Genomic DNA, 22,873 nt, shown 5'->3' with positions numbered 1-22,873 from the left:
CAGAGTAAAACTTTAATGTCTAAATCTCCTAATGGTGTTTACCAATTTATAATTTTGAGTTTTAAGTTTTCAATAGTAATCAAGTTTGTTTTAAGATAGTATCGTTGAAATATAAAAGGAGGGTAAGGGTTGAATTCTAAATATTAATGCTAGTTAATTATGACTATATTTTTTGAAATCTACAAAAAATCCAAATGATGTTTAATATATTAATGTATTAATTTTTAATGTAATTGTTTAATACGGTTTTTATGTATAAATTCAGTTCTATTGAATACAATCATTATAGGGGGTATGTGAGATCAGGATTTTTATTTAAAAGTTACAAAGATAATGTAGATATTATTTCAATTGTACAACAAATAAATCAATAAATTTGTGATTTTCAAGTTTAAAAATCTCAATAGTAGTCAAGGACCACGTTTTTTGTATCTTTAGAAATACAAAAGGAAAGTTGGGGTGGAATACCTAAAGTAATGCCTGTTAATTGGGATTTTTTTTTTTTTGTAGAATCTACCAGAAACCACCCTCTGTGACTGTGAGCAATAGTATTTATTTATTATTTTATTGTATTTTATTTATAAATTCAGCTTTATTGAATACATTCATTACAGGGGATATGTGAGTTCCAGATTTTTATTTAAAAGTTACAAAAATAATGTAAAAATAAATTCAATAGTACAACAAATAAATCGATAAATTTGTAACTTTTAATTTCAAATTTTCAATACTGGCCAAGTACTACGTTTTAAATTAATGCCTGTTAATAGGAATTTTACTTTTCTTTTTTTCTTTTTTCTTTTTATAAAATCTACCAGTAACCACCCTCTGTGACTGTGAGCAATAGTATTTATTTATTTATTTCATTTTATTTTAATTCAATTTATTTTATTTTCTAGATTATTATGTTGTTTATAAATTTGAAATTATTGAATACACTTATTACAGGGGGTATGCAAGACCCGGATTTTTATTTAAAAAGTTATAAAAAGAATAATAATGTGAAAACAATTTCAGTTGTACAACAAATGAAGAAAATATAGCAAAAAGAAAGACATAGCAATGACAAAAACTTTCTTGCTAAGCAAAATGACTTAAACTGAAATGACTAAATCGTTTTTGCCAATTTGTAATTTTATATATATTATTTAGGCCTATTTTTTTTTTTTTAAATACAACAGGAGAAACAGGGTTGAATACCCACATCAATGCTGGTGAATTGGGATTTTATTTTGTAAAGCCAACCGGAAGCCACCCTGTGCGCCTGTGAGCAGTAGTAAGACAGAGACCCCCCTCACGGAAAACTGTGGTAACTGTGGTGTACAGCTGCAGAGATGCGCGACACAGAAAAACAAGGAGAAAGGAGGGAAATGGAGACCCAGCACAGGGAAGGGAAGTAACCACTGAAAAATAAAGCCCACACGTGATCTGAGATGCTCCGAGACACCGAGGGACACCGTCTGTGGACATAAAAGCACCGGAGAGGGGGCTCGGATCGTACATTGATCCGAACACAGGGGGACGGGAGGGGTCGATCATGGGGAACGAAGCGAGCCTGGAAGGAGGCGAAGGGCCGCCGTCTGGGCTGCCGGAGGGGCTGGCACCGGACGGGAAGGGCGGCTTCGTCCGGGTCTCCGACGGGACTCCGGTCAGCCTGAGTGAACTCAGCGAGGAGCAGAAGAGGCAGCTCTCCGCCGCGATGTCAAGGGCGCAAGGCAGGCAGCCCGGAGGCGCAGCAGCTGCACGAAGGCAGGGCTTCATATCCAGCATTTTTCCTTTTTTAATTTGCACCTAAAATACCCTCACTGACACGGCTGTGATACGTGACGGAGAGGATGTGTTGTGATGTGTGGAGCATCATTTGGGAAGATGCTGTAAGGAGGCTGAGCGCGCGTTCACGCCCATTTTTGATCCTCCCAGCCCGCACCAAGAAATCTATTCTTAGAGCTCAGTGAAATGGATTATCATTAACATCTGATCATCTGCATTACAACAAAAATCTCCTTTAATACAGCTGTAAAATGGCTGATAATGTGCAGCTTGATATTATCTGCAGCCTCTATTAAACTGTCGACATATTATATATAATATTCTAATGCTTAATGTGTGAAATGAGTCTGATTGAGATGCTTTGGCTCCTTGGTGTGTCCCTCAGTGTGAGATCAGAGAGTAAAGAGACACACCTCCAGTAGCTATTTGTGCGAAAATATCGAAATGCCTGCTGGGTAAGAAAATCTGTCGTGCCCAGTGTTTTTTTCCCCTCTCTCTTCTTCCATCTGAGCGACGCTTGAACACCCAGCTAAACAAATCCGCCACCTCTCCCAGCTGTGTGTGTGTGTGCTCTCTAATGTCGCCAATTAGACCTCTGAATGTGGCATGGATTGGATTTTAATCGGCACACAGTGTTGTGGAAGGAGAGCTGACACTGAAAACAATATAATGCTGTAAATGTTACTCATATAGGAGTGGAATATTCCTCGATGTGTGATAGAAATCACATCAGATGCAGTGCTGCTAATTGGCTCCAAATTGAGGGGGGGGGGTGTTATTTATATCTGAGCTAAAGATGGGGGGGTGGGGTGCATCAATATTAATATGTCTATAAATAGCACAGCAGTTAATGTCATCACTCCCAGGCTTCCCTCCTGCTGCTTCATGCTTGTTTTTGTGTGTTTGGTTTTTTGCATCTGGTGCTGCTGAGGCAGCCTGGTCGCTGTCCACGGTGCTGAAACCCACTGTGGTGCTGAAAAACACGCTGCAGTGCATTGGCCGGTGGCTGGCATTGCAACAGCGAGCACTACTCCGACTGTTTGCTCTGCTCTCACCATTCAAAGTCAAAAAAATAAATAAATAAATAAAATCAAATGCTGTTTTCATTACAGCATCAACTTTACAGCCTGGTAATGTGATTTAGAAGCACCAGGGACTTTGCAACCACTTGGTGTGTATGTTGCATATCATCGTACGATAACAAAACATCAGCCCATTAGTGCGTCGATGCATTTCTCTGAGGATCCCGTGGACTTTGTGTGAAGCAGTGTGTGTAGGTTGTGTACGTCGCCTCGCAGCCTGAGCTAACAAAGATGTCTCCACTTACCCCGGTGGAGGCGAGCGCTTCCCTTTTCTATCTCAGTGATCTACACTCTGTCATTCAGCGGTATTCACTTTCCTGTCAGCTTTACCCCAGGGCTGCGAGCTACACATTCTGTGTGCACTGATGTGTTGAGAGGGCCTGGGATTAACAAAGAACTAGTTGTGTGGTCTTAATTTAGCACAATGAAGCTACAGTAGAGGAAGAGGAGGTAAAAAAAACCAACATCCTGAGCCAGTGGTTCCCAACTGGTCCAGATTTCTCCTCAGTCATTAGTTCAAGGTCCAGACAGTTCAATATATTCAGCATCGTACTTGAGTCTGGCCATGTTGTCGAGCTAATTTGCTGTCTCTGTCAAGTAGCTGTCTGTTATTCAGTCACTCTACAACAGGAAAATAAAAGCTCCATGCCAGAAATTCACGTCAGTCAGGAACACTTTAGTCAAAGAAAACTTTATGTCCATTTGCAGTATTATATTTGGGGGTATGGCTCTGTTCAGGGGCCTCTCCACCTTAAACCTACGTGGAAAGCCTAAGGTTGAGAGAGCACACCTCTGCCCTTCCACACGCCTGCAGAGAAAGGGCAGAGAGAGCACACATGTCTGCCCTTCCATGTGCACTTCCATACAAGTACACAGCAGCACAAATACAAAAGGCACCAGTACGCAGTGTGAAGAAGACGTGTGCACCGAACTGACAAAAACCTTAAATTAATGTTTGTCTCTGAGATTTTATGACATGAAATGTGTAAAACGGGCACGTGCAGAGAGTGAGGCTGCACCTTTGCTCCTTGATGTCCAAATTGCCCTTTTGTCAAGGCATATTTTATGTTTTGTTTGGTTTGTTTTTGTGGAGGCCTGCCTGTGGCCTGTATCAAGATGAACATTTTACAATTAATGATAAATATAGCTTTAAATAAAATGAAATGGTCCAGGCAAGCAGCATCATCAGAGGCTGTAAAATGAAGCCAGTGCAGGAAATGCCAAAAACTGCGGTTCAGTCAGGACCACTTTGGTCAAAGAAAACTTTCCATTTGCAGTATTATATTTGGTGGTATGGCTCTGTTCTGGGGCCTCTGCCTTTCCTAGGTCTACGCATAAAGCCTCTTCTACAAGCCTAAGTGGAAAGCCTAAGGCAGAGAAATCACACCTCCCTGCCCTTCCATGCGCCTACATGGACAGCCTAAGGCAAAGAAAGCAAACCTCCCTGCCCTGTCATGTGGACAGCAGCAGCAAAGACCCCCAGGAACAGAACAGAGCAGCATCAATGACAAACAGAAATGACCTCGATAAGTCAGGCACAGCATGAAAAAGAGGGGCTGGGGTGGAGGCGGGTTGCAGATTTGCCAATTGGTTGCATAGAAAGGAATCATGTGATCTATTAGCTGACTCCCTTCCATCAGTCAGCTGCTCCATCAGTTGATTGGACTATTTGAGATCAGCTGATGTAGCTGGGATGTGAGCTGAGCTTGACATTGTGTCCTGTCTGAACTTACGGTATGCTCCATTGTACTTAGATATGAAGGAGTTCAGACAGGTAAGAGGGACTTGATTATTAAGGGCTGTAAAGGTGAGAAGCAGTATCTCAGTGAAATTTCTGGAGAACAGGAGTGATATGATCTATGGAGGGGGTTCTGGTAATGATATTGGCGGCTGAATACTGGACCAACTGAAGTTTCTGTAGACACTTGAGAAGGAAACCAGTGAGGACAGAATATATATACTGATAGTTTGTTAATGTTGGTGTTATTTCAGACAGCATGAGTGTTTGTTTTTTGAGTCTTCCAGTTCTGTGAATAATTCACCGAGCAAATTACAGTGACACATTAAGGGATAAGGTAAAGGAACTAAAGTATATTTTGGTGTTAAACTTTAATGAGCAGTCAGGTGTGTTGTTTTTATTTTGGCAGTGAATCAGCTGAGAGTTGGTGTGGACTTGGCTTCTAAGATTTTCACACATCGCCAAAGTAAACACAAATCAATACAAGCACTGCTAACAAATACTCTCTCTGTTTTTCTCTTTTCCAGACCGTCTGAATCTGATACACATCAGCGTTCCCAGCAGGTAGGGGCCTCCAGGGGCCCTTCAGGTCTCAGTAAGAGTCGCACTGTAGACGCCTTCAATCAGGGTCCACCTGGCAAGGCCGCCCCGGGCCGCAGCCCCTCGTCCCTCAGCCTTTTTGAATCCAGATTCCGGCAGGAGCCTAAAGACCCAGAGGCCAAGTCGTCCGGCATGTTTGGCTCCAGCTTCCTCAGCGGGGCCAACCCCCTCAGTGCTGTGTCGTCTATGACCTCATCTGTCTCCTCCTCCATATCGTCCATGGGTGATAATGTCAACATCCCCAAGTTTGGACTATTTGGGGACGAGGAGGAGGGAGATGCACCACCTGAGGCCAAGCAGGGAGGAAAGCCACCAGGCAAAGGCCCGCAGCAAGGGCCAGGTCCAAAGGGACCTCAACAAGGAGGACCTCAGAAACAGGGTCAGGGCCCCCCTGGACAAGGGCCAAAGCAAGGGCAAGGACCTCCTGGGCAGGGACCCAGGCAAGGTCAGGGCCATCCAGGACAGGGGCCAAAGCCAGGGCAAGGACCTCCTGGCCAAGGACCCCCTGGGCAGGGACCCAGGCAGGGTCAGGGACCACCAGGCCAGGGGCCCAAACCTGGCCAGGGTCCTCCTGGCCAAGGACCCCCTGGGCAGGCCCCCAGGCAAGGTCAGGGTCCACCAGGCCAAGGACCTCCAGACCAACAGGCCCCCAAACCAGGCCAGGGACCTCCAGGCCAACAGGCCCCCAAACCAGGCCAGGGACCTCCAGGCCAACAGGCCCCCAAACCAGGTCAAGGACCACAAGGTCAAGGCGCCAGACAGGGTGGCCCTCCACAGCAAACAGGTGGACCCCCTCAACAAGGACCTGGGAAGCCTGGACCCAAACAGCAAGGGCCACCAGGCCCTGGGGCTCATCCTGGAGAGCCAGCTAAGAGCTCAGGGCCTCCTGGTCAGCAGGGGGCTGGAAAGCCTGGAGGTGGACTCTGTCCGCTGTGTAAGACCACCCAGCTGAACACTGGGTCTAAGGATCCACCTAATTACAGTAACTGCACGGAGTGTAAGAACCAGGTCTGCAGCCTCTGTGGGTTCAGCCCCCCAGACTCAGCGGTAAGACACTGATCTTTTTCTTTTTGTTCCTTTGTTTTAGGTTTCTTTTCAAAGTTTCAAAACTGTTTAGCATTTCTTCAGTAAGTTCCTGAAATGACCTCCACTGATGTTGCGTTTTCTATCAGGAGCTGTCAGTTCTCTAAATGCTAAATATTCAATGGTCAAACAAAATCCGGGTCCACTGCTGACACTGCCCTAAGGTCACACGTTATTCAATTCTCTGTGTGTAAAATATCAAAGTTTGCTCAAACACTGCAAAAATATAATCCTCAAAGCTTATTTACTCCAATATTCTGATTAAAATGTAGTTTTCCTTCACAAAAAGTTACAGGTTGATTAACATCTCAAAATTATTTTGTGACAATGAGAGTAAATTCTCTCCCTTTTTGTGTTTGTAAACAGTGATGACATATTTTGTGGACGGAGCCAAACTGGTGGTTGAACAGGACCATAGGGATGTTGGCGTGAGCGCCAAATAAAACATAAAAGGCACTATAATGTTTATATTTCTTAACCGGTTGCACTGACTCGTTTTTATATCCATGAGTTTATGATCTGCGTGTAGTGGGAAAAAAAAAGCTTTGTCTCCAGTTAATAATTAGAATTTTGATATTTAGGCTATAATCACGGCTGCTCAATGCTCAGTAGAGGAGTGTGTTTTCAGCCTATTTTAATTATTTACGTGGTGAAAGAATTGTAAAAACTCAGGTTTGTCGGAATGTATTGATATCCTTGATAAATAGTTGTGGAGATTTCCCCATGTTAAATGATTTAATGTGGAAGCACAACTTATCATGTGCTAACACGCTAACTAGCTAACACTGTCTGCTTATTAAGGCGGAATTTATACTTCTGCATTGGATCGATGCCGTACCTACGGCGTAGGCTCTGCATCAGCGTAGAGCCTACACCATACCCTACGCCATAGCCTGACGTGCACCTCCTCAGAAATGTAACTACACGTCACAGTGACGCAGACCTCTTTTTGTTTTTGTAAGCTGAAACCATTTCCCACCGTGGAAACGAAGCTTTTATTTAGGAAACAATAAATTTTGAAGACAATAAAGCCTCCACAAAATAGCTTTTTAATTCTTATGTGTGATTTGACCTGGCTTCATATGAGCAGAGGAAATCTCCGCTAGTTGCTAGGCTAATTAAAACATGTAGTATGCCAAAGGCTTGTGCTAATAACGTTAGCATGTTATATATTTTTTTGAAAACGTGTTTAGTATGACAGTTGTTTTGTCAGTGAACCTTGTGAGTTGTAATGGAGCCGAATTTGTAACATTACCTTTGTTACATGTTGCTGTTGTCCCTGGCTTCATATGAGTAGAGCAAAGTCCACTAGCCGCTAGGCTAATTTATACAATGTAAAATGCCATAGGCTTGTGCTAAAAAAATTAGCATGTTGTATTTGTGGGGAAAATGTGTCCAGATAAAGACAAGTGTTTGTCTGTGAATGCTGTGAGTTATAGTGAAGCTGATTTGTGTACTTGTGTTTGAAACTGTCTCTATAAAGCCATGTTTTATGTGTGTTTAATGTGTGTTTTAGGTGTGTTTTGAATCAATTAACACCACTGCACATTCGCAAGAAAACACCTTTGTTTATGTTAGCTTATTGCCTATAATATGCATTTAGATCGGTTCCCATCTGCATCCAGGCAGAGAAAGTGAAAGGCATGCTAACATTAGCGATGTATCTAATGTAGTTAGTGCACTAGACATAGTTGATTGCTGACAGCTAGAAACAAGGCTCCACGATTCATCGTCCATTTTAGAATCTAAAAAATAACATGTTTCTTGTGGTGTACTTTGTAAAATGAGCAGTAATACAAGTTACACTATTCTGTTATGATCAAGGAATTAATAAGCAGATAGCGCGAGCATCTCCACAAGTTCTAACCAAAGACAATATGCCAAATCCATGCTTGACAAATGCAAATTTTTACAATCACTAATTCTGTTCATGTAAACCAAACACACACTCCTCTATGGAGTATCCGGCAACGATTATAGCCTGAATATCGATATTATAATTAACTGGAGACAAAACTTTATTTGTTACTGTGGCGTCCTCTGCGATGGTTTTCTATTAAAATGAAAGTTATCTTATTCTGTATTCCTGTTCTGACATCCAATGGCACAAGAAGACCTTTTTATTCCGGGTATGTCGACCGTTTCTGTCCGATATCCACTGTTTTCTGCCACCAGTATGCGCATGCAACTGCTGTGACGTAACTGTGACGCAAGCAGTGGAAATTAGTTTGGCATGTTGAATAAAACAAGTAGATTTACAAAAGATATCATTGAATTCAACAACAGCCTGTTCTCTGAGCCTGGCGAAGTGAGTGCACCTCATAAGAGTGGCACATGATTTGAGGAACAGAGGGACCATATGGGCCCAGGGAATGTTGATCAAGGTGACTCATGTCATGGCCACAGGAAGATACTGTGCCAGCCAGTGAGGACACTCCGTCACACATGGACGGTAAAAACGCTGGTGGGCCGTGATTACAGCGCAGCAGAATGACTGGTTCCTTCTGTTTCAGCCTCTCCTTCGGATTTAGTATTGTGCAGATCAAAGCTGGTCAGAATAATCTACAAATATAACTCTGTTAGCAGTTACAGTATGCTGTACTGTAGTGGACGTGTTAGGTTGGGTGAATTGACCTCATCTGTGTTTACTTGACATGCAATAAGCACCATTACACACAAAAAACCGACGCATTGTTCTGTTCTTGATAGTGATCAGATTGTCAACATTGGCCCTTTTAAACACTGTGGTTTGCACACAGTGGAAACTGAGATACCCTGTAAACAAAGAGCACTGTGGTGAAGCCAGGCCTTTTTTGGGAACAGGTGTTTGTACGGTCAGAACAGAGACAATGAAATGCAACTGTTTATGATGGTCTAATATTTACAGTACCCACGAACAAAGAGCAAACATCATTGATACATGAAGAGTATTTGCCTTTCTGCTGAAAATGTAACAGACTTACTGCTGAACTGAACCAATTATGTGAAGCAATGACAGTTTTTTATTCTAATTCGGTTAAAAACAAACATTAAATATCGTTATGATTAGTATTTATGTAACCGCTGCCAGATTTGATTCTCTCATGTTGTAAGAGGCATTTAGCTCGGGAAATTCTACATCATTTGAAACACTAATTAGTGGACATGTCTCTAAATTTGTCTTTATTTTACGCTGAGCAAAAAGAAAATGGTTATTTTAGAGGTTTAATTGGTTACGCTTGCCTGTGTATATACTGTAATTACACGTACTATTGATGTCTGCGCTCATAACAGTGTGGAGATTTGTTCCAGTCAAATCTAACCCATCTTTTGTTCCATGCACAGGGTAAAGAGTGGCTGTGTCTGAACTGCCAGATGCAGCGAGCGATGGGAGGTATGGATCCCCCTGGCATGACAAAGCCCAAGCAAGGCTCAGCCCCACCCTCGCCCCAGAGACAGGCATCTGGCAAGCCTGGCAAGCTGCTGATAAAGCAGCAGAGTACCAGCGACCAAGGGTTGACGCCACCAACCACACCCAGGCAGAAATCCCCAGGCACTACCTCCCCTGGGCCGCTTTCCCCCAGCTCTTCAATGGGAGGATCCCCTAAGATTGACCCCAAGACGGGCCGCCCCATTCAGCCAAAGTCCAGTCCCCAGCAGTCTCCAGCTAAACCCAAACAGGAGTCCAGCTTTTTTGGGGGCTTGGGAGGTATCAGTTTGGGAGGCTTGACAGACGCAGCCAAACCTCCCGCAGCTGCTTCACAAGCTGCCGAGTCTGTTACAGGGAAGCTGTTTGGCGGGTTTGGCGGTTTGATGGAATCGTCAAAGCCTCAAGCGCAGGCCGCGCCAAAGCAGGAGGAGTCGGTGGCTGGGAAGTTGTTCGGAGGTTTTGGAGGGTTGACGGAAACAGCAAAACCTCCCGCAGCTGCCTCAACGATGTTCAGCTTCGGATCGTCACTCTTGAGTTCAGCCACTAACCTTGTCACAGGAGAGGAGGAGAAGGCACCGGACTCTCCACCGGGGTCACCACCGGACTCCGGACCAGGTTCCCCTCCGGATTCTGGCCCTGGCTCACCACCTGACTCCCCCTTCTCTGCTCCTGGGTCTCCTCCTGATTCGGACTCTGCTCCTGACACGCCACCTGCAAAGTCCAAGAAACCCCTCAGAGGCATTTCTGTGGAGCAGGAAGAGAAGGCGCCACGGGCCACACCTCCACCTCCACCTGCCCCGGCCTCAGTCACCAAGGAAAGCTGCCCTCTCTGTAATGTGGAACTGAACGTTGGATCAGCAGACACGCCCAACTACAGCTTCTGCACCGAGTGCAAGAAGACAGTTTGCAATCTTTGTGGATTTAATCCTACTCCCCATTTAGGAGAGGTAAGAACTACAGTTCTCTTAAGCCCCGCAGCTTCGCCTTTCAACACACTGCACCTACCAGTAATTTATGCAATCTGTCGTGTATAAATAGAACGCAAACATCCTCTAGATGTTTCATTGAAATAGGTCACTGTAAAGATACCATCAGGAGTTTCAGCTCTGCGTTCTTCCCCACTAGCATCTGGCAACTGAAAGGAGGATATCACGTTATTAGTTTTACTGAGTACATTCGTTTAGACTGCAATCATGACATCTGCACACGTCTGACCACTGAATGAATGGATGTGGTCAGTTATGCTGCATTTTAAAACGCCACTCTCATTACTGTTAAGCTTTGTTTAGTGGGGAGGTCGGCCAGAGAGATAAATTAGGTTGTTTAAATGGACGTCTCATCATCAAAGAGCACTTCAAACAATTGACACTTGACTCTGAAACCGAATACTCAGCATGTGTGTGTACACTATATGTGTTTGTGGCAACGTCTGCATCTGAATGCACAAATGTTTTCCTATTAACTATTCTGTTATTGTTGAATTGGATGCACACTTCTATGGTTGGTATGATACTTGTATGTTAGCTCATGTGTGGTTGTGTATATGAGAGTTATTGTCTTAGCTTGTCTAATGATGACGTGGAAACCAAACACTTTTGGCCTGTTTATCTCCCGAGGTGCGGGGGACCGGCTTACTGGTGTTACCGTGGTGTTTTGTCTCACATGGAGGCAACATCACAAGACTGCGTTGAGTTTCACAGAACAGATGGTGCTCGATGGTGTAGGATCAGTATATTATGGGAATAAAGGCCAAAAAGGGCGTTCGGTTGAGTGGTCTCTCAGCACGCAGGCAAAACATATTCACATATGCTACACTCACTTAATATCCCATATGAAGCATCATTTTTAAATTATCTATATGCCAGTCAGTCATAACCTACACATTTACTGAGAATTAAACATGGATGGTTACATTAATTGGAGCCGTTGGTCACATACAGTGTGGTGTTTGGTCATATCCTCTTGAGTTGGGGCACAATCACGTGTCAACCAGCAGCTCTATCCTGACTTCACGTGTCACCTGCTTTGTCAGCCGATGGTTTAAGTGTGTCTTTGGTAATCTGCTGTGTATTTCCGTCTCACTGAAGAGCCTTCTGTAACTAAGCTGGGAGTGGACTCTACTATATCTATGTACAGGAAGTGCTAAATTCTCGGGGGAAATCAACTTTTTCTTTGGCAAAGGACTGCTGACTCTAAGGGTGCTTTCACACCTGCCCTGTTATTCGGTTCAGTTGAACTCAAGTTCATTTGCCCCCTAAGTGAGGTTCATTTGAGCAGGTGTGAACACAGCAATCACACTCAGGTGCGCACCAAAAACCAGACCGAGACCTTCTTAAAGAGGTGGTCTCAGCCTGGTTACAAAGGAACTCTGGTGCGGTTCGCTTGTGGTGAGAACATGTTCTGACCTCGATCCGAACCAACTGTAGTCACATGACACATTAGCTATGTTTCCATCCAAAAGTGATTCGAATCATTGGGAAATGTGCATTAAAAGAAATACTAATCCTGTCTGTTTCCATTAAATGTACGGACTTTGGTGAAAACTACGAACTTGCGCAAGTTTTCCGCAGAACTGGAAACAAAACAAGTCTCGCATTCTTCTTCTTCTTCTACGTTTTCTGGCGGTTCGCAACCAGCTTGCAAATGCATCACCGCCTTCCTGACCCGGAGTGTGGATATCACCATGGAGAGAGGTGCGCTACGTCAGACTTAATTCAAACATAACTGTTTCCATCCCCCGTTTTGCGAATCAACATTTTTTCTAATCAACCAAAACCCGACTAAAGCGAGCATATTTTAGTTTGTGCGAATCAGGGGATTTTAATTCGAATTTTGCCGTTTCCATCATAATTTTCCGATGCAATACTTCTAGATGCGCATCTAAACAGGCTGATGGAAACATGGCTAATGTTTGGGTTAAACATGAGCATGTTACAGTCCTGGAGGATTATTAATGTGCACCTCCTCCTGTACTGCCTTAATATGCACATTCAGCACATCCAATGCATCAAAACATTGTTTTCTAGTTGGAGCCGCGCCTAGTTTTCAAACTGTATGGTTTGACTAAAATGAACAATGACAGCAATATAGTCCACGATGAGCAGCGCTAAAATCAACCTGCGTAGTTGTCCCATTGTGACATTAGAAAGTGTCACATTTATCTTGCAAGTGTACTCTTCTTCAATGTTTGGTTTACTTCCTGGATTTTTCCAGCATGGAAATTCTGACCAATCAAGAGCAGCTTTTTCACGCAAAGCATTTGATCTGGTCCGCTTGTAAATGCTGCCATGAGAACATGAACCAACTCTAGGTCTGAAAGCACCCTGAGAAGTATATATACTTTCCTTTACTTTCTGTTACAGTTCTCAGATTTGTGTCAGTACAGTGCAGGTTTACTTTTCAAAGGAGTCCTATAATGTTTTTAGAAATGCACTTATTCTTTTTCTTTTCAGTATTCTTTTCAGCTAGTTAGCTTAGCTTAGCATAAACACTTTAAGGAGGGAAAAGCAGGCATTTCTTGGCATGGTGCACTAACTTTCTCACATATAACCACCCTTAAACATTTAGTATGTGACATTCAGAGCATGAATACAGCGACAAGCCACTATTTACTATGTAAAGATATAGTAGTAGAGTGTTAGTGTCCTGAGCAGAGAATGAAGTCACGATACCGCTCTGTGTGTTGTAATCCAGGCTTGTCTGTAGTTTGCATGGATGTACAGTATAAAGAGAACTGGATATAGCGTTAGAGGTGGGGCCCCGTTCATTCCTTGCTTAGTGGTGCGTTAGGCCAAAAAAGTTCAGTTGCCATATATAAAAACTACCTGGAAGGTCACCGCTACTTCCACACTGAAAGCAGGCCCAGCAGAGACTTTTGCCAGCCAAGAACACTACATCCAATTTACTGCTCTACCAACTTCAGTCGGGAAAAATGATTTAGTCATGTGGCTCTTCTAGACTTTCTGTTGTTATTGGATGGCATGGATCAAGTCCTGATTATGAAACGAGTGTTTTTGCGGGGACGTGATGCTTAAAAAATATATTCACTGATTTACAGTTGTCTCTTTTGACATGTAAGTCAATGGGACAAAGTGTTTGTGATGGTGTAATTCCACTATTTGGCCACTACAAAATCTGGCTTCAAAGCCTGGTGCACTTCCTCAGGCCTGGTGGTTTGCTGTGGTAAGTGCATCCTAGTGCATGTGTGTATCCCACTGGCTAGTTCATTTCCTCTGCTTTGCATTGCACTCATACAGAGGTTATTGCTGATACTGGGACGGGGTCGTTGCGGAAGTGTAGCAACAGTTAACACCCTGAGCTCTGCTAGCACTGTTGCTGTTTATGGAGTTAGCAACGTTAGCTTCTAGCCATCTCCATGTTGAGAACCATGTCCAGAAAACTCATACGCTCTGTATTTTGCATAGAGTCCCTTTCTCTTCCTCTGACGATTATGCAAACAAAATTTAAATCGAATTGAGCTTTAGAAGTGCTTGTATGCTGTTTCCGGTTTTTGTGCTATGCTAAGCTAACCAGCTGTCGGCTGTAGCTTTATTTATCGTGCAGACATGAGAGTGGTATTGATCTCCTCATCTTACCCTCTGCCAGGAAGCAGTTAACAGTGACAGCACTATTAAAGACTTGATTTCTTTTAAGTTTTTCGGATTCTTGTCCTTTTCGGCAGCACTTAATTGCGTGCACTTGCTAGGATAATGAGGAGCTGAACTGCACAATCACTTAATTGAGGCCAAGCATGGAGAAAAATGTAATTATACTGGAGAGATGGGCATCCAAGCCACTGATGCTCTAATTGGATATAGATTAGTCTTTTCAACACCATCTCGTCTTAAAGCCAGAGCCATCAGCTCAGTTTTGTTTTTAAGACTGATGTTGCTACAAATTGGTACAAGACGGATGAATCATTTTTGACTCGTGGGACTGAATGCAATTAATAATTCAGTGATTCGGTTGAACAGTTAAATCTTAAAAAAGCAGCACCTTGTGGAGTACGTCTGCAGGAGACATACACAACACCTTGGTTGAGTCATATACCCCCTACGTACTGTGCCTCGCTTCTGTGTCATTCGCTGTCACAATGTCGGCTGTCAGGAGGGGTTGACTTGCTGACGCATGTGAGTGGGTCAGAGTGTGTGTGCGTGGGTGTGTGGGAACTACGCAGTATGTTTTATTTGCAAGACTGAGACTGGGCTGGTGTGAGCGTGCATACTGCAGGTGTGTTGCGTGTTTGAATGACTTTTCATCACTACAATATGTGTCCAGGATCAAGCCTTGATAGAAATAACAGGCTTCCTGTTGCCCTGTAAGTCCTTTTAAGGAACAGAGATTACGCCTATGCACGCACACGTGATGACACATACGATATGCATTCACCTTCAACCTTTAGTATTTCAATGGACAGACAGAACTATGGCTAAAAAGGAGCCCAGATAACTACACTGTAAAATCATACAAGTTGATCTTACTTGATGTTTTAGTTGTATTTAATTCTTTCTTTTTTTTGAAGTTGTTGCAGTTTAAAAATAACAAGTGAAATTTACTTGGTCTTTTTAAGTGTGATGAAATCTTAAACAAAGTCAGATTTGTTAAGGAGATTATTTTGTAAGGCTTAAAAGAGAGTGAACACAACTGTTCTGGTAAGTCAGACTAATTTGGTTTAAGTTACTAACACTAAATAAGAATAAGTGAGTTTCACAGGTGATTTTTAAGTTGCAACAGTTTGACAAAATTTAGTAAATAAAACTACCCTTTAATTTAACTTAATTAGATATAGAGAAGACATAACTTAAAGGGTAACTCTGGTATTTTTCAACCTAGACTCTGTTTTCCCAGAGAGTTTGTGTCTAAGAGACTAGTGGCATCAAAAGTTTTTGAAAGGGTACTGTATTGAGTGAGAGGGCTGCAGTTGGCAGCAGTGAAACAGGATGCAATGTAATCAGTTGGGGCAATTGCGCACCCTCAGTGTATGTCCACTTTAAGTGCTTGTTTTTGCCACAGACAGGTTCAGATTATTATTTTAAGTGTCTAACAACATAATGCAGATAGACCTTTCTTGTAAAGAGTAAGATCCTTTTTGTTTGACCCGAAACAGCCCCAAAATTACCATAGCCAAACCCACCAGACTCCATTTAAATAAACAGTAATTTAAGTGTGTAAAGAGCCAGGATATTTTCACATCTAACTGGGTGAAACAAGGGTTTAATTCAACCAAACCAGAGTTGGTGATTGTTGGAGCAGTGGAAAGATGAACCAAGACAGCTTTTGTGGGTTTTGTTTTGTTTTTGTGGACTTTGAATGAGGCGTGTTTTATGATAATAAAATTACTCTCTCTTTACATGGAGTCTGGTGGCTTTAGCAGTGGCAATTTTGAGGCTGTTTCTGGTTGAACACAAAGGACGTCACTCTTTAACAAAAAAGGTTGGTAACACTATAATGCATTATAGAGGTTGACTGATTGGGCCTTTAATGCATTATGAATACTTATACTCACAATCAACTGCATTAAGGATTCATAGTATAACAGTCCTTACGGAATCATAAGTTATTGTATGTGTTAAGTAAAGTGAAGTACTTATTGATGCATCTATAATAATGGATGCTTCATCATAATGTTTCATTGTTGGTGTTTAATAAAGTGTGAAGCATTTTCATTCATATTTATTTAAAAGAATCTATGATGCATCGTAATTGATTAATAGCTATCATATGCTAGGCCACTTTGAAAAGACACCCTAAAGACAATTTGCCATGAGTCAGAGAGCTTTTAGTCACAAAATAAGATTTTGCAAAAACTGGGTATCTTGCAGAGTCACTATTTACAAGATTGTTAGTTTCAAAAAGAAAAAAAAAAAGTGGACGGACATTATTGCAGCCCTCAAAATCCCCATCCCAAACAAGGTTAGCCTACTTGTAAGCTAACGTTAGCTACTTATATGTGCATTATAGATGTGGTCTTCATAGAAAGTGTTACCAAAAGGTCTATCGCTGTAGTGATTCTTTTCATTATGTTGTGAGACACTTACAACAACAATGTGAACATATCAGTGTAAAAACAAGCACGCCTAGTGGACGTAAATTGACGATGCACAATTGCCCCAAGTGGTAACACTGCAGCCTGTTTCTCTGCTGCCAGTTGCAGCAGTCTCACTAAAAACTGGACCAATTTTTTTTTTAAAATGTTGTTGCTATAAGTCACTTGGACACAAAAATGTGAAAATGGGGTCCAGGTTGAAAAACACCAAATTGCCCTTTAAAACTAATGGTTATATTTACTAACCTTATTGAGGCAATCATTTTCTTAGACTTTTTTAAGTGAGATCAAGTTGTCAGATTTTTGTGTAGTTATTTGGGCTCTATTCAGCGACATAAATACTCATAGTAAATCTTTCTCTCCAACTTAATTTAAGATTTTATCACAACTAAAAAGAACAAGTTAATTGCACTAGTCATTTTTAAGTTGCAACAGCTTCACGAAATTAAGTACATACAACTAAATTTTAAGTACACTTAACAATAGATAATCAAATAATCAGTTTCCTGGACTTCAGATCACCATGATTTTAGAGTGTAGTTATTTGGGCTTTATTTAGCCACAGTTCTGTATGTTCACTGAAATTAAGGTTAAGAGTGCATGCATATCATATGTGTCAACACGTGTGCGTGTGTGTAGGTGTAATCTCTGTTACTTAAAAGGATTTAAAAGCAACAGGAAGCCTTTCGTTTCTATTGAGGCTTGATCCTGGACTCAAGTGTCTGTGTTTAATCCTCATCAATACGAGTCATGGAAATAGGTCCCCTGGAAGAAAAAGCACTCACCTTCATGGGTTATTTCTTTCTTTTTTATTTCTATTATAAAGCTCTCCATCTCTGTCTATCTTTTCCCCTCTGTTGATTTTCTGTCACATTTTTCCCCGAATCTCTATATCATTTCCTTCAGTTTTATGTCTTAGTTTGCTATATCCTTTAATCTTTATAAGGCCTTGAGGAGACACAGTTAATACCAGTGGTTTTTTCGGTGCTTATCCTCCTCTTAAACACAGTGTTTTCTCTGTGTCAGACTCTCCCTTAGTGGTGCTATCCCTTTGCCTTCCTCATTGTCGCTGCCTTTGATGTAGGGAGAGTCTGTAGATGTGTGTGTCTAGCGCTGCTGCTCGGCGATGTTGCTGCAGCTCAGGCTCCATGTCATGTTGCCCTTATCAGTAATGAGTGTGCTCGTCGGGGAAGTCTTACGTAAAATGGGAGAGGCACCACTTTGCTAACAAGCACGAATGTGGGGATCTGAGCTAAGAGAGGAGGCCGCAAGATCCATCCTGTATCACCTACACCAAGGAGAACCAATTAAAATCTTACCTTTCTTACCAAACTGTGGAATATTTGGAGTCACAGCTGAATTTTTTCCCATTGTGAAGCTTAATGGCAATCTCTGCCTATGTCCCCTGCAGCTTAAATCCAATCATCGATACAGTGATATAGTTAAGGGTGAGTGCACCTGTGCCCAGTGTTCTCGCAAAGTCTGACATAAATATTAACCTAATGTGAGCTATAATGTTTGACTGGGAGTTCACTCACCTTTATATTTACCACTACATTATCAGGGGCAAAGTATTTTACTCACCAGAAGATTGTGCTTTGCTGTAATATATCAAATGGTCTCTCTGGCCTTAATTATTAAACACTGTAAGGCTGTGGGGAAGAAAGAATCCTAGCCGTTGAATGCTGTAAAGGTTAGAAGATTTACATCATATTCATCTTCAGGATTTGTTAAACATCAAAACCAGGAAACAGAGGAACATTTTAACAAGGCTCCGTAACAACACTCCACCACTCTTCTATAGACCCTTTTAGGGCCGATGTCACAATGACGTCAGTTTATTAGCTGGAGGCAAAACACGACTCGCCACCACAGGGCTGTAGGCTACGTAGGAGTCTTAAAATGTCCGGATGATACGTGCTTTATATTTCCTGTTGGAATTTTTTGCAGTGTATGTGAATAACATCAGATGACAGCAAGTAATCATAGACCCAAGCTGTTGCCTAGCAATGCAACTCCAGTTAAATGGTCTATATTTATGTTCTTAATGTCCCATACAGCACCTTTAAAGGGATCTTATGCTGATTTTCAACCAGGTCTGTGTCCAACACATTCTCACTCCGACCTCGTCACATATCAACGTTTAGTCATGGACTTTCCACGTGCAGATACGACATGAAAGGTACCCTGGGTGCGTTGGTTGTTGACGTTCTGGGACGCCATGTCAAGTTATGTTTGTTACATGCATTGTCTTCTACTTTCGTCATCTTAACTTCCGTTTTTGTCCTGCCACATTTTCCCCTGATGCCGCCGAGCAGCGTTACCTATAACAGCAACCAGCCACGTATCACGCCGACGTGAAAGGATGCCTTTTTTCATCAGTATCTGACGCCGTAAGTAACTGCCCAAGCACCGGATTTCGACGACTTTAGAGTGAGACCGGGTTGCTGTGTCACCACAATGTGGGAGTGCGTGCAAAGCTCCCGGATATCCCAACCGTCCACCGGCTGAAATCTATTAAATGATATTGGGCTGATTTTTGTTCATGGCACAGACAGGAAGTTCCCAACCCTGTAGGCAGGGGGGCTTTACGATGTTGACCTTTGAATACACTCACCATACCATGGTGACACAGACCTGGTTTAAAATTGTTAAAGTACCCCTCTGAGGGTTGGATTAAGGCCCATAACTCTTACACTTAAGGTTCGCTGTGTTCTTCAGTGAATGAAAAGTTAATCTAATATGTTGGGTGTGTGTTTAGCTTGCAGTTTTTGTTTTATGCCCACGTCTTGCGCATCCTCACGCCTGTGAGGCTCGGTGTCCTAACACCCACTCAATACATGGTGTTTCCTGTGTCCTCCTCCCTCATTGTTATTCTGTGGTGGTGCCCACAGAATAACAATACCCTCCCACAGTCTGAACCCTCCTGAGTCTGCACTGGCAGATAAAGCCGTGCTCTATGGTAATACATACAATACACACATGTGCACTAACAGCCTGTGGTATCATCTGGCTGTCATACGCCCTCTCAAAACCTTGGCCTGGTGTCGCTTATTCTCCTCGTCGTTCTCATCTTGCATATCCAGCCCGGCTGTGATATGAATCTGGTATTTTACTGTATTTTGAGTCCATTCAGTGTATAATCCAGGTTAGTCTGTATCAGGCCCGTACAGTCCAGTTGCCTCACAGCTCTGCCATTGCTTGCCCAGGAGGCTGAAGTGTACAAAAATAGTCACAGTCACAAAAGAGCCACAAAGCGGAGAACACAAGCTACTGCAGGGCATCTCTCCCTCTCCCCCTCTCTCTCTCTCTCTGTCTCTCTGGCTCTTTTGTGTTCCCTCTTTCATATTTCCTCCTCTAAAAGGGTATTTCTGTTGCACCAGGCAACCCACAGAGTCCCCCACACGGCCACCTTGGAAGGCTTGAAATGGATGGTATTTTTAGACACTAAGGTATGTGTGTGTGTGGGTGCAGAGCGTTGGCCCGTCTTTTGGAGAAGTATTTTAGTTAATTTGGCAGCATGGATGCTGTGGTTCATATTATATTCATGTTTTGCCTGAGTGATTGCACACACAGGGTGAATGAGTACCGTCTTCTTTGCCCTGTTTACCAGGTCCAGGACCTGGTTGTTCAAGCCGTGACAAGTGGTTTACCATTGTTTTAGAAATTGCTACGATTGAAACGAACTGTCCTCAGGCATCGCAAACGGCCTCTTCTCTTCCTTCTTACACAGCTCGCCCTCCAGCTTCACTCCAGAATGATTTCCAATTATCCCCTTTCTAATTTACTGGTGCTTGCAAGCTTAGCGAGGGCCACGTTTTAGCCACTGAGCCTTCAGCGCCAAGAAGAAGGGGGGAAAAAAGCCAAGACATCGTGTTTGCCAGCGCTGAGCCCTGGTGAGACAGAGAGGCAAGGACAGGCGGGCGGAGACACACAGACACTTGACAGCACACACTTTCTGGCACCGGCCTCATCTAGTTAGCACAGGCTGTTGTGTTTACATCCTGATGGTTGCTGCTCCATCTCCCCTTGAACGCAGGCTTTACTAGAGTGACAGCGGAGCTTCTGATTTGAGTTGAAAAAGCAAGTTGCGGATGGAGTGTCTGACTTTGACACTCTCCCGAAAAATTGATATTCAATAGGTGTGGGCAACAGCAGAGCCTGGATTAGGAAGTGGCTTCACCTCCAAAAATCATTTCCATGCATTAAAAAACCTGGGAGGAAAGTGGATTAGCTTTTTTCTACCCCCATGTTTAAAGTTGCACCTTTCGTCTTTATTGGACAGAAACTGGTGAAGGGAGTGCAGCTGGAAGGCACTTATTGGATTGACAGATCAAGATCCAAGTCACAAACTATCCCTTTTTATTCATTCACAGTCAAATAGAAAGGTGTGGAATCAACAAATACAGACATGCATTATCCAAGCTGAAAACATGCACTTTCTGTCCGACAGTGTAGGAAGAAACAACATGAAAGAGCTGTGAACACGCAGACAGACTACATGTGAGGGTGTAGTGGAGGAGGACAGGCCCAAAACAGAGCAGAGACCAGAGACAATACTGTGAGGAGGAGTCCAACACGGGAGTCGAGAGGATGGGGGGGGTGTCACAAAGGATATGGGTGCAGGCCAGCTCTGCCCTAAGCAGTGCAATTCATGACAACCTGACTGTTGTGGTTTGTCGTAGCACTCATGAGTCACGCCTCTGAGTCACATTACCAGCACCTATAGGCAGAATTTACTGTCAGGCAGAAAAAAAAACGTGATGATGCAAGAATTGTAACCAGATTTAGCATAGCAGCAGCTCTATGTGGCATGTGTTGGTTTAATTAAGGTCTGTGAAGGGCTGAATTGAATCTGTGTGGCCAGTTAGGCTCGTAGAAATGTTCTTTGCTGCTACTAGATTAAGTTTTTCTTTTTAAATTTTGTGCACATTTTCTGTCAATTAAACTCCAGGGGCCATATTCACAAAGGGTGTCCACACCTTGCAGGCTCATAAAAGGGCATGTCTGTGACAACCAATCACACCTGTTAAAAGAATGCATCACCCCTAGCAATGGGGTCAACCACACCTCCACACTAAGGTCAAAGTTTCTGTTCCTTCTTTGCTCAGAGTTGCTCTAAGAACGTTCTTAAATCACTCCTAAGCTAGGACTCCTAACCTTTAGGCTAAGTTAGGAACTCTATAAGAGTATTCTCAGAAAGTTTGTGAATATGGCCCCAGACGTGTGGCCTATGTGATTTGAAAAAAGGGCTGAATCCAAAAGTCCACCCTCTGGACTTGCGGACTGAGCCCTTGTGGACTTCAGTTGTACATACTGTGACATATTCACTGTCATCTTGTAGAGTCTGTCAAGGCAGAGCCTTAATGTCGCAGCAGAAATCCAGACTCGTCAGACCAGGCAACGTTTTTCCAATCTTCTATTGTCCAGTTTTGGTGAGCCTGTGTGAACTGTAGCCTCAGTTTCCTGTTGTTAGCTGACAGGAGTGGCACCTGGTGTGGTCTTCTGCTGCTGTAGCCCATCTGCTTCAAGGTTGGACNACATTTTCACCAAGAGAACTGTTGCTCACTGGATATTTCCTCTTTTTGGAACCATCCTCTGTAAACCCTAGAGATGGTTGTGTTTGAAAATCCCAGGCACCAACAACCATGCCACGTTCAAAGTCACTTAAATCACCTTTCTTCTCCATTCTGATGCTCAGTTTGAACTTCAGCAGGTCGTCTTCACCATGTCTACATGCCTTAATGCATTGAGTTGCTGACACTTGGTTGGCTGATTAGCTGCCTACATACTATGTAGACTATGTGGTGCTGTATAATGTTAATACATAGAGTGTAAGTGACATAAAAATAATAGTTAGCATGTTAGCTGTTAGCCTAGATACAGCCGGGGCGCATTAGTAGCGTCAGACCTGTTAAAACATAAGTGAACGGGCAACCTTCAAGTGCAAAGTTACTCCACTAAACAGGCTTTTTTTCCACAAAGACCGCCTCATATCGTTAGGATAAATGTCAGAGAACATATAGAAAACATGTAAACGTGTTGTCTTACCTTACCGGTGTAGTGCCATGTTTGTTTACCATTTAGCTCTGCTTTCCAAAACGCGGCCGAAATATCGCGAGAACAAGCAGCGATCTCATACCGTG

General features: G+C 42.9%; 1 protein-coding gene across 4 annotated transcripts in view; it reads left to right on the top strand.

Annotated features, from left to right (window-relative positions):
• The first annotated feature begins 1,314 nt into the window (after positions 1 to 1,314).
• The window catches only part of pcloa (piccolo presynaptic cytomatrix protein a), an 88,472-nt gene continuing 66,913 nt past the window's right edge, over positions 1,315 to 22,873 (top strand). For 3 of the 4 annotated variants that reach the window (XM_050036721.1, XM_050036720.1, XM_050036724.1), the window contains exons 1-3: positions 1,315 to 1,749; positions 5,118 to 6,237; positions 9,598 to 10,629. In XM_050036721.1, the coding sequence (XP_049892678.1) occupies positions 1,538 to 1,749; positions 5,118 to 6,237; positions 9,598 to 10,629 (2,364 nt within the window). In that variant the 5' untranslated portion in view covers positions 1,315 to 1,537. The remainder of the gene's footprint in view (positions 1,750 to 5,117; positions 6,238 to 9,597; positions 10,630 to 22,873) is intronic. The other variant, XM_050036722.1, reaches the window with a different exon arrangement.

The sequence above is a fragment of the Epinephelus moara genome, chromosome 23, assembly GCF_006386435.1.
Source record: "Epinephelus moara isolate mb chromosome 23, YSFRI_EMoa_1.0, whole genome shotgun sequence".
NCBI lineage: Eukaryota > Metazoa > Chordata > Actinopteri > Perciformes > Serranidae > Epinephelus > Epinephelus moara.
Note: the sequence above shows the minus strand (reverse complement) of the source record. Positions and strands in the feature narration are given on the sequence as shown.